Source organism: Heterocephalus glaber, unplaced genomic scaffold (assembly GCF_053883595.1).
Source record: "Heterocephalus glaber isolate CG9 unplaced genomic scaffold, H.glaber_assembly_v1.0 deba00000937, whole genome shotgun sequence".
Lineage (NCBI taxonomy): Eukaryota > Metazoa > Chordata > Mammalia > Rodentia > Bathyergidae > Heterocephalus > Heterocephalus glaber.
Genome location: NW_028258173.1, coordinates 7,452,533 through 7,468,568, shown reverse-complemented (window position 1 = coordinate 7,468,568; position 16,036 = coordinate 7,452,533). Strand labels below are relative to the sequence as shown.

Here is a 16,036-nt window from a genome sequence, read left to right as displayed (position 1 = left end):
TAGCTGAAACAGTTGCTAGGTAGATGATGCCCTTGGGGGTGGGGGTGGGGGAGACTGAGTAGTATTGTGATGTATGAGGAAAATATTCTAGAAGGTGGGAAGTGGTAAAGTTCTAAAGCTGAGAGGGAGTTAGTGGTTTTGAGCAGGGAGGAGCGTTTCTTGAGTACAGAGCAGATTATTTGTTCCAGAGCAGTAAAACTCAGAGAATGGTGAGCCTTCAACACCAGTTAAGGAAGTAGGGCATTCCATCTAGGCAGGAGGGAGCCACTGAAAGTGGATGAGCAGAAGCAGAACTTTAGGACTATAGATCTAGTAGAGACATGTTAGATGTGACCGGAAGAGGTAGAGCTGGAGGCAGTGAGGGCTTACTGTCATCAGAAGGACTGGGGAGGCAGAAGGGAAGGAGAAAGGAAGGCCCCACTGGAAAGACCAGGCAGTGGATGGAGGCGGCCCTAGCTCCTGGTGTTCTCCCCCACCCTGTTCTCCCTGCAGGTGAAACAGAACTTACTAACTGTTTCCTATCACATCGCCCAGTACACTCATATTATCCAGGACATGCGCAGTGAGATCCAGCAGCTCAAGGGCAAGATCCAACAACAGGCTAGGCGGGGCCTGGCCCTGGGCCGGCTAGATCGAGGTGACATCCGCCACATTCAAGGTGTGTGAGTGGGCAAGGTAGTACTGAGCCGGGCTGTCTTGGGCTGGGTAGCCTTAGGCTGGTCGCTCAACTGCTCTGAGCCTTCCAACCGACCCTTGGAAAATGGGATCTTGATCTGTACCGGGGGACCTGGAGACCAGGTGGGATCCCGTACCACAGGGCATATTCAGCTGTGCGGGGTTCACACTGCGGGCTGCCTTGCAGGACGCTGGGACCACCACCTTTTAGTTGTTGGCACGAGGTGCTGTAAGGGCGGGGGACTCGGTCATATGGAGGACCTGGTACTACCTTTGGGGTACAGCCTGAGACACCATGCGGGGGCGGGGGTGAGAGAAGGTCATTCTGGAGGAAGTGCTTGGACCGGAAGTGGGCGTGACGGTTTAGGAAGAAAGATGGTGAAGGTGGGCCTAGAATCCTTAGCTGGAGCCTGGACTGACCCCCTTCCCCACCCCCGGCAGCCGAAGTGCAGCTGCAGGCCGAAATGAGGGCGCTGCATGAGCAGCTCACCGGAACTTTTCAGCAGGAGATGGATGCGCGCAGGCGCCTGGTGGAGCTGGAGAAGCAGGCCACGGAGATCGAACTTGAGATCGACACCGTCAGCCGCTTGCTCAGCACCTCTGGGTAAGCAGCTCCCCTTCACTCTGGGTCCCACACAGGCCCAGGACACAAGAGCTGGGCCCCAATCTCGTATCTCCCTGGGGTGGGGCAGTTGGAAGCACAAGAAATCCCGAAAAGGCCTGAAGGGTCAAGAGGAGCGGAGGAAGAAGGAGAAAGAGTCCGATGTGGGCAGTGACATCCTAGAGCCACCCGAGGTGGCCTCAGCCCGGGACAGCATCACTGCCCTGCTGGAGGAGCAGAAGAGGCTCCACAAGGAGAAGGTGCCCAGGGCTTGGAGGGCATGGGGGGTGAGAAGGGGCAGAACAGTTGGGGTCCAGGGGAGGAGGGCAACTGGGAATGCAGGCTACCAACTTTGGGTGACCTTGCCAGATTCTAACCCTCTCCGTGTCTCAATTTCTCATCTGTAAAATGGGAGCCGTCATGGTGCAGCCTTCATGGGGTCTTTGGAGAGATTAATGCCTGGCACATGCCCAGGGTTCAGGACATAGTAGCTAACATGATGGGGTTTTCTGGATAACAGATCCTTCCCTTCTGATGAGGCATGCTCAAACCAGAAGGGCTTCAGAGTATCACAGGGCTGGGGTTGACCCGATGTCCACAGAGCTGGTTCTAGTGGTGAGTGCTAGTCAGGGTGGTAAGAAAGTGGGCAAAGGGAGGCCACCTTAAAACAGACCCTGGTTACAAGATCCAAGATACAGCTTCAAGGGTTGGCATGGAGTGCCTGCTGGACACCGAGAGTCCAGGATCTGGAAGGAGGACAGGCACAGCAGGGGGGCAACTGCTTGGTGCTGACCTGGCATCCTCTACAGTTGGTGCTGCAGCAGCGCTGCCAGCAGGAGCTGCACACACGGTGCCAGGACCTGCAGGAGATGCTGCTTCGGCTCATCAGCTCTGAGGAGCAGCAGGAGGTGCTCAGTTTGCTGTGCCAGCTACACAGATTTGAGATGGAAAACACTGAGGTGCAGTCTCATGCACTGCTCCACATCTGTGACAAGATCATCTGGGGCCAGAAGCAGATTATTGATGGTAGGGCCCAAGCCCCACTAGACCAAACTGCTCAGGAGGGGCCGTGGGCCCATGCTGAGCCGTGCCCCTGCCCCCTCACAGATCACAACCTGCCGGTCCCCCAGCACCTAGAGAACCTCTACACAATGTACCACCGTGAGCAGGAGGAGGTCAGCCTGGAGCAGGCCACCATCACAGACCTGGTGGGCTCCAGGGCCCAGAAGGTAGGTGTGTTTGAGGGGGGGCATATGCGCATATGCTAGGGAGGGGCCACCACCCACAGTGGGATGGGACTGGCTAGCTGGCTGGCACCCCTGGGAGTTGCTTTTGTTTCCTTCTTACCCCATCCCACACCTTGCCAAGCGGGAGTACGGAGTACGGTCCACATCCCTAGGCATTCCTCACTGGGTCTTGTCCCCACCCTGGATCTGAGGGTCAGGATTGGCCATCTGAGTTCTCACAAATGGTCCCAGATGACCTCCCAGGAGACTGGGGCATTTGGCAATGCCACTGAGGCTGCCTAGCAAACTGCAGCTTCCTCCTGGGGATCCAGGACCCATCCCACTGCCCTTCCAGGGCTTCCAGCCCTTGTCACTCTGTGTGCCTTTGTCACCCTCGGTAGTCACCTGGTCCAGGACCAAGCCTTCTGACTGTCCACTCCTATTCTCCCCTCCCTAGGAGGGTTTCCTGCCCAAGATCACCCCAGCGGAAGTCACACTAACCCCAGATTCTGACCCGGAGAGCGTGAATTCTGAAGCTAAGGACCTGCAAAACACTACCTTACCCTGCCTCACCACAGAGAGGTGAGGCCACTTCCTTCAGTCCTCTCTCCTACCCTGTGGGGGAGGGAGGGCAGTGTAACCAGATCAAGGGTCAACAGGGACGGCGGGGACTTAACAAAAGGGAGTCCCGGAGCCTCCCTTCCCACCAACAGCTTCTTCCCTAGGGGGCCGGACCTCAGTGGCACCAGCCTGGTCAATAGCCACTCATCTTCTTCTGCCATCATCACCAAAGCCTACCTTGCACACACAGCCAGACCCTGGGCCTGGCCAGCAAAGACCTCCTGTGTGTCCATCCCACCTCCCATTCCAGTTGGCAGCCTGGTGACCCAGGAGGTGAGCTCCAGGGGCCCACTGGCCCCACACGCCTGCTGCTGGGGGTGGGCACACAAGGGTGGACACCCAACAGCTAGGGTGCAGTCTTTCCAAAACAGCCACCCACCCCGAGGCCTGCTGCCTCTGCCAAGTGGGACACGGGGTCCCTGCTGGGTTCAAAACTTTCCTCTTCCCAACCACTTCACTCCAGGTCCCACCTGCAAACAGCCTGGGCTGCAACCGCACCTCTTCCCCCAACAGAGGTGAAAAGCTGTCAGAAATCCCCTTGGACCCAAAAGGTACATGTGCCCCCTGCCTGGCATCATCTACACCGCTCAGATCACCCAGCCCCAAGTCCCTTTTCCCTGCTCAATGAGCCATGCATTGGGTGCTGCCTATTCTGTAGTCACCAGTGCTCCCAAGGTGTCAGCCACCTGCTCAAGGACACAGAGACGGAAGCACAGTCAGAAATTAGAATGAGGACACCTGGCACTTAAGATACACCCCTCCACCCAATAATAATTGTAGTAGCAAATACCAATTGAATCTCTGTCTCCCAAATAAAGTAGGCTAAGCCCATTATTTTAGTAACCTATGGGGTTAGTCTTGGCATCCCTAGTTTACAGATGAAAGTAAAGCTCAGTGTGTCCTAAGTTCCTTAAATAGCAAGGGCATTGGGTGCTAGGGGCAAGGGCACCCTGGCTCTTGCTCATTTTGACCACAGCAGAGGAAGGGTGTTGGGAGATGGGCTTGATCCTGGGTTGGCATTGCTGTGTCCTCTGCAGAGGGGAAGGAGAGCCTCACCAAGTCCATCTTAGCCAAGGCTGCCCGACAGCGCTCACAGGCCCAGGCCACTGAGCAGCGCCACCTGCTGGCACCTACCACGGAACGCACCAGTCTGTCTCTAAATTCACTCAGCGAGGCTGATGATGCTCGGCCCCTGGGCTCCACGCTGCAGCATGCAGCCAGCGACAACAACCTGTCCAGCAGCACGGGTGACGTCCCCTTAAGGGTGATAGGGTATCAGGCTGATGGCCCTCGGCCCTGGCTGGCTGGCCAGAAGAAAACAGACAAGAAAAGAGAGGAGTCACTGGAGGAAAAGACAAGGAAGCAGAGGTCCCTTGAGGTCACAGGGCAAGGGGTGAGGCAAAGGACAGGGGATAGGTGGGAGGGATCCTGAGGCCTGGGTTCCTCTGGGGGCCTCTGGGTACCTCCAGCCCTGCACTGCAGCGGAGGCACCACCCTCGGCATCGCCTCCACCCCCAGGCCACAACCGTAGCTGGGGCAGAGGCCTACACAGCTCTCGGCCTCACCTCACTCTTCTCCAACCAACTCAGCTCTCCCGCCCCAAGACACACGTCCCCCGTCCCCGTCCCCGAGAGAGCACCGTGGGCCACAAGGTGCCAGCGTACAGCCACCCAGCAGCCGGTAACCAGCATCCAGGAACGGCTAGCCTGCCTCTGGCCCCAATCAGACTCCCTCCCAGCGAGGGCGCCGGTCAGTACCAGCAAGGGAGGGAAGGGGAAGCCTTGGCCAGCCCGGGGAGGAGACAGGTCAGGCTCCCGCCCCTGTACCTGGCCACTAACAGGAGCACGATTCTCAGAGTATTCAAGTGACTGGCAACTTGGGGCTGTGCCCCTAGGGAGCTCACGGCACTGATCCTGGCTCTTTCCTGTTGCAGGCTCTGGGGATGCCTTACCCCTTACTGTCACCTCAAAGCCAGCAGGCATTACCCGGCTGCCCACTCGTGGGCCACACCAACCCCATGGCCCCCAGGACAAAGATGGGCTCTTCCGACCTAACTGAGGAGCCCTCCCTGGGACCAGCTGCTCTGCCCTTGAGACTGAATGGGGTGTAGCTGGGAATGGGAAATGGAGGGGGCCAGACGGGGATCACACTGAACAGGAGCTTAGAAGCTCAGAAGGCGGGGGCTCCTGAGACCCAGAAATTCTGGGGGTGTCTGCCCGACCCTTCCATGCTTTCATCCCCAGGGGCGGGATAAGCCCAAGAGGCACAGCCTCCGCCCTGGACACAGCGGTATTGCCAAAACCCTGCACCGACCTGTGGCCAGTCTCGGCCCTGGCTGTGGGGGCGGAGCTGTAAGCACCACGGTGCTCCTGGCCCACAGCTGGGGCGAGGGCATGGTGGATCCTGGGAGAAGGGACCACCGGCCTTCACGTAGGGTGGGTGGGGCTGGGAAGGGATCTAGGTTTGCTACTTTGCAATGGCTTTTTCCCTCTTCCTCTTTACCCCCGTCCTCCCCCCGCCTTCCTTTTTATTAATAAAACCCCACTTGTGTTTTCATGGTTGCGTTGGAAACCAGACCTCGGGACGTCCGTGACTAAGACTGAACCAGCTCCCTTCCTCCTCCCTGCAACGCCCTGCTCTCCTCCTGGCTGGGGAAAGGGTTTTCCTCCAGATCCAAGGCCCGTCCCCAGGAAAGGCAGGGCTAGAGCAAGGTCCAGTTTGTGTCCCCTTCCCAGCAACCCCCACACTTCCCCAGGCCCCTCCTAGGAGAGAGGCCAGGGTCTTGGGGTGGCACCCACAGAAAACCTCCCAGCTGAGAGGAGGGAGCTGGGCCCTGGAGATCAGGGCTCAAAAATTGACCAATTAAGTCCCCAGCTGCAAGGTGAGAAAACTCCTGCCAGGGGTAGGCACCTTGGCGTCCCGCTGTCCTGTTCCAAGCTGGGGTGGGGCCTCTCAGGGAAAAGCTCAGTGAAGGTCAGGGAACTCTCAGACTTGTGGGGTCTCCCTGGGTGCTCTTCCCTCCGAGCTGGTAGTTCATTCATCCCTTCATCTCTCTGAGCATCTGTTTATTCAGGACCAAAAATGTTGCCTTCAAGTTGGCTGTAGAATGAGCTCCAGAATCCAGGGATCTGGTCTACTGCCACTCACCTGGAACCCACCCCAGGCCCAACCAGCCAATGCCTGGCCACCCAGGGACCAGGCTGGCAGTCCCCCCCTCGCTCGCCTCACCCTCCCCAGGCCCTGGTACCGCCTAGGTCAGGCCATTTCTTTCCGATCTACTTGGGGGTCCGGATGAGGGTGTGGTAGACAGGCTTGACGATGAGGTGAAGATGCAGCGCATTCTCCACCAGGTACTCGGAGTTGCGCCGCTGCAGGTCCGCGTGCACCAGGAAGTCGCCAACCTCCTCGCTGCTCTGGTGGAAGCTGTAGGCGTGGCGAACCAAGAGGCGGCCCTGCTGGCGGGCTCCCACCAGCACGGTCTTCTGGAAGCTCACACCGGCCGCGTCGCCGCCGCTGCTGGCCGGCGTAACCACTAGCCGCGGCCGGCCGTCCTCAGGGCGCGCGGCTGGCAGCGCGGTGCCCGCAGCGTCCGCGTAGACTGGCCTGAGGCTGACAGGCAGCCAGCGCGGCGAGAAAAGCACATTCCACGTGACTCGGCGGCCCGCGTCGTGGCCGCTCGGGCCCAACTGCGTCTGAAAGCTGGTGCTGCGATCATCGCGGGCTGGGTTGTTGATGATCCAAGGAGCGCCCCAGGCGGGCGCGAGATAGTTGCGGGGCAGGAAGGCACTGCCGTTGACATCGAAGAACTTGGCATAGTGCAGCGGCGAGGCGGCGTGGAACTGGTAGGCCTGCAGCAAGAGGTCGGCCACCGCGGGGCCATGGCGAGCCAGGGCGGCAGAGCGCGCCTGCAGCTGGAACAACTGTGCGGGTGGGATCATCGGGTAGCGGATGGCGCGCAGCGCCCTCTCGGCCACCGCAGGCGACGGCCTAGCGCGGCCCAGCCACGCCTCCAGCGCGTGAAAGAGCTCCAGCTCATCCTGCAGCACCAGGTCCGAGCGCTGCAGCAGTTGCCCCAGCAGCTCGGGGCTCACGGCGCCCCACTCGGCGCTCCCCGCCACAGCAGACAAGTTCCATGCCAGGAACTGCAGGCAGCTTTCGCGCAGGACCTCGTCCCCGGTGCTCACCGCGTAATGGTACCAGCCCACCGCCGGGCCCGCGCCGCCGCCGGCCAGGTGCGCGCGCATGTAGTCGGCCAGGCCGTGCTGCAGGGGGGCCACGCCGTACTTGCTGGCCAGCCGGTGCAACGGGATAGCCTGCGCCAGGAGCACAGTCAGCTCGCCGCAGTACAGGTACCTGCCGGAGAGCAGTGGGGAGGTGTCAGGTCAGAGCCACCCCCGCCTCCAGGTAGCTTTCTGTGGTCAAGGGCGAAAACAATACAGTGGGCCCTGTGGCTTTCGGTCTTTCACTCTTAGGCCCTTCCAGACTGTTCCTACTTCCTGACCTGTGCTTTGGGTTTCCGATAGTGAAGGGAAAATCACGTCCATTTATTGAAAGTCTTCTAGGTGCCTAACTCTAGCCCAAAACAAAGAGAGATACCTCCTGCCACTGTGGAATTTATGGTCTGGATTCACAACTATGTCCTCCCACGTATTTGCCAGGAGACTGAGCAAGTTCAAGTACCATGACCTTAAGCTACCCATCTAAGAAACAGTAATAACCTTCCTTGGGATTATTGTCACAGTGGGAACAGAATGAAGAATCTTGCTACAAAAGTTGGAGCTCAGCACAGGGGCCCCCTTTCTTGTTTGCAGTCTCATCTTTCTCCCCTTCTTTTCCCTTTCATTGTTAGCTTGCTCTCTTCTTAGCCCCCTATGCCTCCCCATCTCTCCTGGCAGTCCCACTGGCACACAGCATTCCTTCTATTTTGTCTCTCTTCCTGGTGCCCGGAACTTATGTCTCAAGCTCTGCAGGTCTCTTGTCAAAGCCATTAGAACAGAGTTACTTTCTCAGGCCAGAGTGTAAATGGTGAAGGATGAGGAGCTAGCTAACCTTTCAGCTCCCTACCCCTGTGGTTCCAAACCTGGGCAGACACCAAAAACCACATAGATACTTTAAAAAAGGACTGTTGGTCCCAACCCTAGGCCTGAAATCGACCATCCAGAGTAGGACCCTGGAATCTGTGGTTTCTGAAAGCTCCACTGGCCAGGTTCGGAAACAGCTTGGAGGGGGTCACCATTTCAGGGAAGTGACATCAAGCCATCGAGAGCACACAGGCAGAGGCAAGGAGCCACACTGCACTGTGCCAGAGGACAGTGGGAGAAGCAGTGAAGCAGGTGGTGCACTGTCGTCTGCCTCAGTGGCATTGGCAAATAGACACCATGACTCCAAGGGCCAGGCTGCTGTGACCCTGTAGGTGGAGAGCTAGGGGCTGGGGAAGCAGTGAAGCACGCCCAGCCCTTCCCCTCCGTACCTGATGAACTTGTCAAAGACAGCAGCGCAGTCCCGGAGCTCCTGCAGCACTACCTCACTCTGGTTGCTCAGCAGTTCCCGGAACAGCTCACTGTGCAGCCCCAGCAGCAAGCGGTGGCCGTGGAAGACTCGGACCTCGTCGGTGCCTGTAGCCTGCACTCGCAGAACCACGTCGCTGGCGTTGCCCTGCCGCAGCAGCTCCTGCAAGCGGTGGAGTAGTATCTGGGAGTGGTTGATGGAGGTGCCTGCTGCCTCCCCGCCAATGTCGGCTCTCTGAGCTGCAGCAGAAGGGACAGAGCACAGCTGGGAAGTCACCTGGGACCTGAGGCCTCTCCGTCTAGGGTGCAGAGGAACCAGCCGGAGACATGTGTGCACGGGAGGAGAGCAGGAGGGCCTAGGGAAGAGTTGTGTGTGCACACCTGTGCATCCTGTGTGGTGTGTGCATGCCCGAGGGGGCCCATAGGCACTCCGAGTGGACAGGACGTGCTGATGCAGACCCAAGAGGATGTTCTTGGAAGCAGGGAAGAGAGCATTCTCTCAAGAGGAAGGAGGGAGAGGCCACAGACCAGCTCTGGTCTCCATGGACCGATGTCCATAAAGCCAGACCTCCCCAGCCAGGCAAGAGTTGAGGCCACGCTTGGTCCTTACCCCTTTTGTTTCCTTCACAATTGTCCGCCTAACCACTCGGGGGGGGGGGCACATTAACTAACAAATATTTATTGAGTACCTATTATGTCCCACACACTCTCCTAAAAGCCTGGACTATGGCAGTGGACAAAATAAACCAAGTCCTTATTCTCATGGAAGCACAAATGAGCATATCAAGCAGGTAATAAGTACATAAATAAGCACCCTAGTTTCAAAGGAGGCATCCAGGGAATGAACCCATGTGGAGGCAGAGGGACCAGGCCTGCAAGGGGATTTTTCTGGAGCAGTGAATGAGAGGAGAGAGTCAAACAGATGCCAGGTGACAGGAGGGGAAGAGAAGCTGATTCCCAGATCTGCTCTGCCCTGCTGGGCTCTGGATCGATGAGACAGGTGGGGACCATGGGGAGTCCCAAGGCCAAGCTAGTGCTGGAGTAGGATCCTCCAGGGAACTGGCTGTCAAGGATGGGGCCTGTGCAGGTGGCCAGGCAGACCTCTGTTCATGCTTCTGGGGATGTGTGTTGGTCATGTGGGGATGTGCACTTCATCACAGAAAAATCAGGGAGTGCTGCTGGTGGCTTTCTTGAGCTGAGAGCCATCAGGAAAGATTTGTAGTGGGATCAATGGGCTGTCTGACAGTGGCAGATGGGGACGAGCTATACTCTCACATGTGCACATACACAGGACATGGCCTGTGGGGACAGGTGGGGAGCTGGATCACACAAGAGCCAAGCATCTGTGTGAGAGCGAGACCCGGGAGGAAGGGAGGCAGAGAGGTGGATGGTGAACTTCCTAGCCCCGCCTCCCCAGCTGTCACTTTGAGGGACCTGAATGCTGATGACATCCCATCCGCATTCGGCCTCTGCCTGGGACAATGGATAATGGAGGGTCTGCTTGTTGCTAAGACCCCTGCTGCTGCCCAGTCCCCCCTCCCACTGAGGCAGGCTGCCCTCTTTCCTTCTGGGAGATGTGTCTGTGGCGCAGTGGGGCACTTTCCCAAGCTGCTGCACGTCCCCTCTCCCGGCTGGCCATGTGCATGAGGGCTGGAAGGTCCTGCCCTGTCCCGCACCCCCACTCTGCCCACTGCCCACTCACCTGCATGAGTGACCAGGCCCACCAAGGCCAGGATGGCCCAGAATCTGCCCCAGGACCCAGGCTTGCAGTGCCCTCTCCTAAGCATCTTCGCGCTCCGCCCCAAGTGCACTGGAGGGACAGTGACGCTCAGACCACTCGGATCGCATCCCTCCTCCTTATATAGGATCTCAAACAGGGGACAGCTCCCCCTTCCTGCCAGGCCTCCCTCCCCCCACTCAGCCCCTGCCTTGGATTGGTGGAAACTGGCCCCTGCTGTTGTCTGGGCAACCACTTAAGCCAGAGAGTGGCAGCCCAAGGGCTATTGTGCTGTCCTGGGCCCCCAAGGGGAGCAGATCCGGCACTCTCCTCCCCCACGGCTCCCCTCAACTCTGCAAAGCTAGTTGGGCCTCCCCAGGGGAGTTTTAGGCTCCCTAAAGGGCAAGAAAGGAACTTCAGAACCACTGTCAGGAGAGGACACCAGTGTCCCCAGCCCCTCCCCCAGCCGCAGGCCCAGCCTCTGGCCTGGCACGGAGCACACTTGGCAGCATCATGGCTGGAGCGCCGTGGTGAGCCAGCTGCAAAGGAAGTGCCTGGACAAGGCACGCAGGCTCCCACCCCTCCCCCACTCCCATTTTGGGGAGGATCGGCTCTCCCAAGAGGAGGACAAGAATCTGGAAAAGGCGTCCATGGGGGACTGGATCATTTTCATGTCCCTTGTTGAAGAAAGTTCCTGGCATGCTCCGGAGAGGGTGATGGTCTTCAGGAAAGCTCCACAGGAACTGTGTTCATGCCCCTCCCCAGGGTCAAGGTGAGCCCAGTTGGCAGAGCTGGGCACACAGCAGATGCAGCCCTCCGTGCTCCATAGGGAGTGCCCTGCCTGGAGCAGGCCTGGCCACTTTCCAGGAGGCTGACCTCAGTAGGCAGCCTGTTCCCCTTCCTAGCCAGCCAGCGTGTGGACCTGAGCCTGACACTGGGTACCTGTCTGCACTCTACTTCCCACTACTGATTTGACTCCCCTTAGTGCCTGAAGGTCTTGGGGTTTCCCTGCTAGGAAGGCTTTCACCAGCTTCTAATTTCCAACCCTTCCTTTCCCAGAGTTCCAAGGAGACTTTCGGCAAACCTGGAACCCCATTCTACCTGTAGAGAAACTGAGGCAGAGAGCTAGGTGACAGTCTCCATTGAGTAGTGCAAAGGAGAGCTTTTCTGAAAAGAAAGATGTGGAGAGAGGTGGGTGAAGTCTGTAGGAGAGAGGGAGAGAGAGGGGGAGAGAGAGAGAGAGAGAGAGAGGTGTGCAGGGGTGCTCACAGGCCTCACCTCTGCACCTGCTTCAGCTCCTTGAGGGATGGACTTCGTTGGGACTGATGAACTGAGGTGGGCAGCTCCCAAGAGATTTGGCTCCAGCAGCCCTGGATTGGGGATGGGTTGGCATTTCCTTGCCCTTGCTGTCTGGATCCCAGAGCCCAGCTCCACTTGTTGATTTCTGCCCCGGGCTGTTGCACAGAGACTCAACAGCTCCACCCCGTCTTTGGAGCCACGAAGCAAGCAAAAATTGCATCTGGCAGAGGCCTCATCCAGGTTGGCAGAGTCAGAGCTGTCCGGCTCAGTGGAAACCCCTCCCAGCTGCCCTCTCCCTCCTGGTCCCCTCCTCCAGATCCACGGTCCCCGGCTCATTGGCCGCCTGCCAACCCTTCCTGCAGACTGCACTGCTTCCTGGCTCAGCCCAGTAAGTCGAGCCACCATGCAACAGAGCATCCTGGGCCCCTGGGGGCTTCCTAGCATCTATGCATGCTCATCAATGGGAATGTCACCAATCTGAGAACCTACTCCCCTGCACACTGCCATTCTGTATACATGTGTGTTAGTCAGCTTTCTGTCACTGTGGCAAAATGCCTGAGGTAGACAACTTAAAAGGAGAAAAGATTTGTTTTAACTCATGGTTTCAGAGATTTTGATCCATGGTTACTTCGCCCTCTAGCTTTGAGTCTGTAGTGGGTGGAGCAGCACAATACGGTAGAGAGTGCATAGCAAAGGGTTAGGGCTCAGAATGTACCCCTAAAACCTCATTGTTTTGAGGGCTTTGTTAGCAGCTAATGGGATTTGAAGAACTGAATGGGTCATAAGGGCTTTCAATTCATTAAGTGGATTAATCCATTGATGAGTTCATAGCTTAATGGACCTAGGGGGAGGCGGGGCCTCACTGGATGAGGTGGTCACTGGGGCGTGTCTGAGAAGGGTAGAGCTTCCTCTCCTGCCTCTTTTTCTCTGGCTTTCTCTCTCTTTCTGCTTCCTAACTGGCCATTGATATTTCTGCTGGGAGCCAGTCAACCATGGACTGAAACCTCTGAAACCATGAATCAAAATAGCCTTTTCTCCTTTAAATTGTCTTTCTCGGGTATTTGGTCACAGCAATGAAAAGTTAACTAATACAGAAGGAAACTGCTCACCCCATGGCAGCTAGGAAGCAAAGAGAGAGAGGGAGAGAGAGGAGCCAGGCCCCCATACCTTCTTTAAGAACACTCCCTCCATACCCTACTTCCTTCAGTTAGCCCCACCTCCCAAAGTTTCCTCCACTTCCCAGCAGTGCACCAGCTGGGGACCAAACCTTGCACGCATATTTCTTGGGGAGACACCCCAGATCCAAACATTCTCCTTTGCTATAGCCTCCTCCAGCGTCTGCCCCACTCTTTCTGGAAGCCTGGTCCTCCTGCTCTGGAACCTCTGTGCTTCACCTCAGAACCAGCTTCTCAGGGGTGAGCTTGGGCATCTTTTTTTTTCTAGGCAGCCCCAGATAAGTGCTTTGGACATCCCAGGCTAGGAACCACCTAGTAGAGTTAAATGGGTGCCATTTCAAGTGGGAATGGAACTGGGAGGCTGCAGGTTCCCAGAAAGACCCAGGAAGCTCATCTGCGACTCCCCACCTCTGAGAGGCCCCCTTCCAGTATGTCTAGCATCCCTTATCCCTGACCCTCCTCTGATGCTGTAGAAACTGACTTTCCAAATAAAGGTGCCACATTGTCACTTCTTAGTCCAAAGGTTGCTGCATTGTGTGCACGTGTGTGGGGGCTTATGTGTATGTGGCATGTATGCACATGTGTGTGTGTGTGTGTGTGTGTGTGTGTGTGTGTGTCTTGGTGCAGGAGAGGGAAGCAGGGTGTTCACCATCCAGTCTCTGAGGTTATAAATCTACAGCACCATGCTTTCTTCTGCCCTAAGTCAGAGGTTCTGTTGTTCCTTGAGAGCAAGTCTGGAGAGTCCATGCAGAAGAACGTTCCCTGAGAGGAGCATGACCTCCCATCACGCCAGCCCATTCACCTAAGCACCTTGTCTAGTGCGATGGGAGTTTGTAGAGCTAGGGCTCAAGTGTCATTGAGTTCTGCTTGGCTGTGCTTCACAACCCCATGCTGGCTTTTCTGGGAAGCTGTTTCAGTCCAGATCAATGCTCTCTTGTTGGGCAAAGTATCTCCATGCTGTAGAAGCAACTGGAATCTCCTCCACGCTTGGGGCAGGGGGAGGAGCTTTTAATCTGCAGAGGGGATGATCGGACCTGGGCTGTTGGAGCACTGAGGAAGGGTGGGCCACAGGCCCAGCCCTGCCCCGACCTGGCAGCCTCCTTACATCTGTGATGTCTCCTGTCCTGCGCAAGGGCTCTGGGAATGACCTGGACAGTGCTTTGGGAAGAGGGACTCGTGGTTAGTACATGCTGTCGGAAGCCCGCAGGGCCATATCCGCCTTCCTGCTCAGACCCTCAGTCAGGCTGCTTCCTGCTGGAATCCCTTCTGGGTCAGGGCACTGTCCGCCTGACCCACGGCTCTCTTTAGCTTATGGTAGTCCCTCCTTTCCAAGGAGGTCACGTGAGGGTGTGACTAGGGAATACCTCTGGGGAGAAGTGGAGGGGGGAGTGGATCTGAGTTCAAATTCCAGCTGCCGCATGCTAGCTCTGTGAGCCTCTCTGCTTCGCTTGACCTCTCTAAGCCTTGGTCTCCTCTTGTGTAAAATGGGAGCATCGAGAGTTGCTTGTGGGGCTGCTGTGAGCATGGAAGGTACAGGGACAGGCAGATGAATGACCCTCCTGGTGTTCCTGCCCGGTGGCTCAGGCTGGATTAGACCTGTGGCCAGAGGAGCGGTGGTACACAGCTGTAATACCAGCACTCTGGGAGGCTGAAGCAGGAGGGTCACCAATGCCAACGCAACCTGGGCAACTTGGTGACTTTGTGAAATCAGGCCTCAATTTAAAATATTCTTTTACCCAAGCAGGTTGGCTCAGGCCTGTAATCTCAGCCTTCAAGAGGCTGAGGCAGGAAGATTGCCACAAGTTCAAGGGCAACCTGCAGTACATAGTGAGTTCAAGGCCAGCCTGAACCACAGAACAAAACAAATAAGCAAAACAAAACAAAAATTTAAAAGGGCTGGGGATGTAGCTTAGTCTGAAGGCCCTGAATTCAATCCCCAGGCCAAGTTATGCTGCTGTTTGTTTGTTTTATTTCTTTAATTTTGTTATTTTTTGGCTTTTTGAGACAAGGTCTTGCTGTGTAATTCAGGCTGGCCTCGAACTCACTCTGTAGCCCAGGCCTCCAACTTGCAGGGATCCTCCTTCCTCAGGCTCCTGAGTGTTGGCATCACAGGGCACCACTGTGTCTGGCTCTGTGCTGCTGTTGGTGACATCTTTTGCTCCCCCAGGCTGGCTCAGAGGCACCGGGCTCACTGGCCCACCCTGGCCACTGACACTGGCACCACTCAGGAAGGAATCACCCCACCAAGAAGGGTCCTCTGGCTGGGCTGTCTGTGCCCAATGATGACGGCCCTGTCCTTGCCATCACCTGAGCCCACTTGGGTGCTGTCCTTGCCCTGTCCACTCTGGCAGCACTGGCATCTATCGAGTGAGCTGTGCATGCTCAGACCCTGGCTCTCGCATCACAGAGCTCAACACTACTGACTGCATTATAATGTGGCCCACACTATACACACCAGCCAGTGTGCAGCTGGTGTGCAGAGGATCCTAGGGACTCTGCACCCTGCAGGACAGCACCACCATCCTGGCCTCTGAGGCACTTCCTGTTCACAGCGCTTCTTGTCTCAGCCGTGCCAGGTCACTAGGGTCCTCGCAGGCCACGTAGGGAAGCAGCACCTCTGAAGGGGCCATCGGGATTCCTGCAGGTGCACCTGAGTGTCCCCAGAACAGGGTTCTGCAGGGATGGGCCCGTGGGCAGAGCAGCAGGGCCGGCCGAAGGCTGCACGCAGAGGTAAGCTGAGCATCCTATTCCATTCCGCCCTGCCCTGATCCCAAAGCCTCATGCTCTGCGTAGGTCAGGAGAGCCTTGACTGAAGACGATGCACTGTGTCTGGAGGGTACTTGGCTTTCCAGTAAGATATACGTCCCTCAAAGCCGAGTGTAGACACAGGGTAGGAGCCCTGCTTGCCTGCAGACACAGGTGGTCTTTCCCACTCCTAGAAGAGGGCTGTGCCTCAAATTCACTCCGAGCCTCAGGGTGCAGGGACATGACAGCCTGGGGAGTTGTCTGTGCTACTTCTGGTTTCTGAGGCTGAGTCCATCTGCCAAGGCGGCCCTGATGCAAGGAGCTAGTACCTGCCCTAGTCCCACTGTGCTGCCCAGGAGCCTGGGCCAAGCTAGAGGGATTCTCAGACGCTTGCAGGACCTGGATGTGGCCACCAGGGGGCAGCAAGTGCCAAGGTGGGAATTGGGGTCAAGGTGGTTGGCTCCATCCCC

General features: G+C 57.2%; 2 protein-coding genes across 6 annotated transcripts in view; one reads left to right on the top strand and one right to left on the bottom strand.

Moving 5' to 3' along the window:
* Kif19 (kinesin family member 19) overlaps positions 1-6,091 on the top strand; it is a 32,026-nt gene extending 25,935 nt beyond the window's left edge. For 3 of the 4 annotated variants that reach the window (XM_021241260.2, XM_021241259.2, XM_021241262.2), the window contains 11 exons: positions 493-658; positions 1,117-1,279; positions 1,368-1,536; positions 2,086-2,302; positions 2,384-2,505; positions 2,960-3,084; positions 3,228-3,396; positions 3,587-3,674; positions 4,161-4,516; positions 4,713-4,872; positions 5,057-6,091. In XM_021241260.2, the coding sequence (XP_021096919.1) occupies positions 493-658; positions 1,117-1,279; positions 1,368-1,536; positions 2,086-2,302; positions 2,384-2,505; positions 2,960-3,084; positions 3,228-3,396; positions 3,587-3,674; positions 4,161-4,516; positions 4,713-4,872; positions 5,057-5,181 (1,860 nt within the window). In that variant the 3' untranslated portion in view covers positions 5,182-6,091. The remainder of the gene's footprint in view (positions 1-492; positions 659-1,116; positions 1,280-1,367; positions 1,537-2,085; positions 2,303-2,383; positions 2,506-2,959; positions 3,085-3,227; positions 3,397-3,586; positions 3,675-4,160; positions 4,517-4,712; positions 4,873-5,056) is intronic. The other variant, XM_021241261.2, reaches the window with a different exon arrangement.
* Positions 6,092-6,175: 84 nt separating this feature from the next.
* Positions 6,176-10,537, bottom strand: Btbd17 (BTB domain containing 17). 2 transcript variants are annotated; one of them, XM_087208548.1, is made up of 3 exons: positions 10,313-10,537; positions 8,594-8,907; positions 6,176-7,476 (listed from the first exon to the last, which is right to left on the bottom strand). In XM_087208548.1, the coding sequence occupies exons 1-3, from the start codon at positions 10,415-10,417 to the stop codon at positions 6,399-6,401; spliced, it is 1,497 nt and encodes a 498-aa protein (XP_087064674.1). In that variant the 5' UTR covers positions 10,418-10,537; the 3' UTR covers positions 6,176-6,398. The 2 variants fall into 2 exon arrangements, with proteins under 2 accessions (XP_087064674.1, XP_004860643.1); XM_004860586.3 differs by having other exon boundaries at positions 8,594-8,870; positions 10,333-10,532.
* Between the last annotated feature and the right edge of the window lie 5,499 nt (positions 10,538-16,036).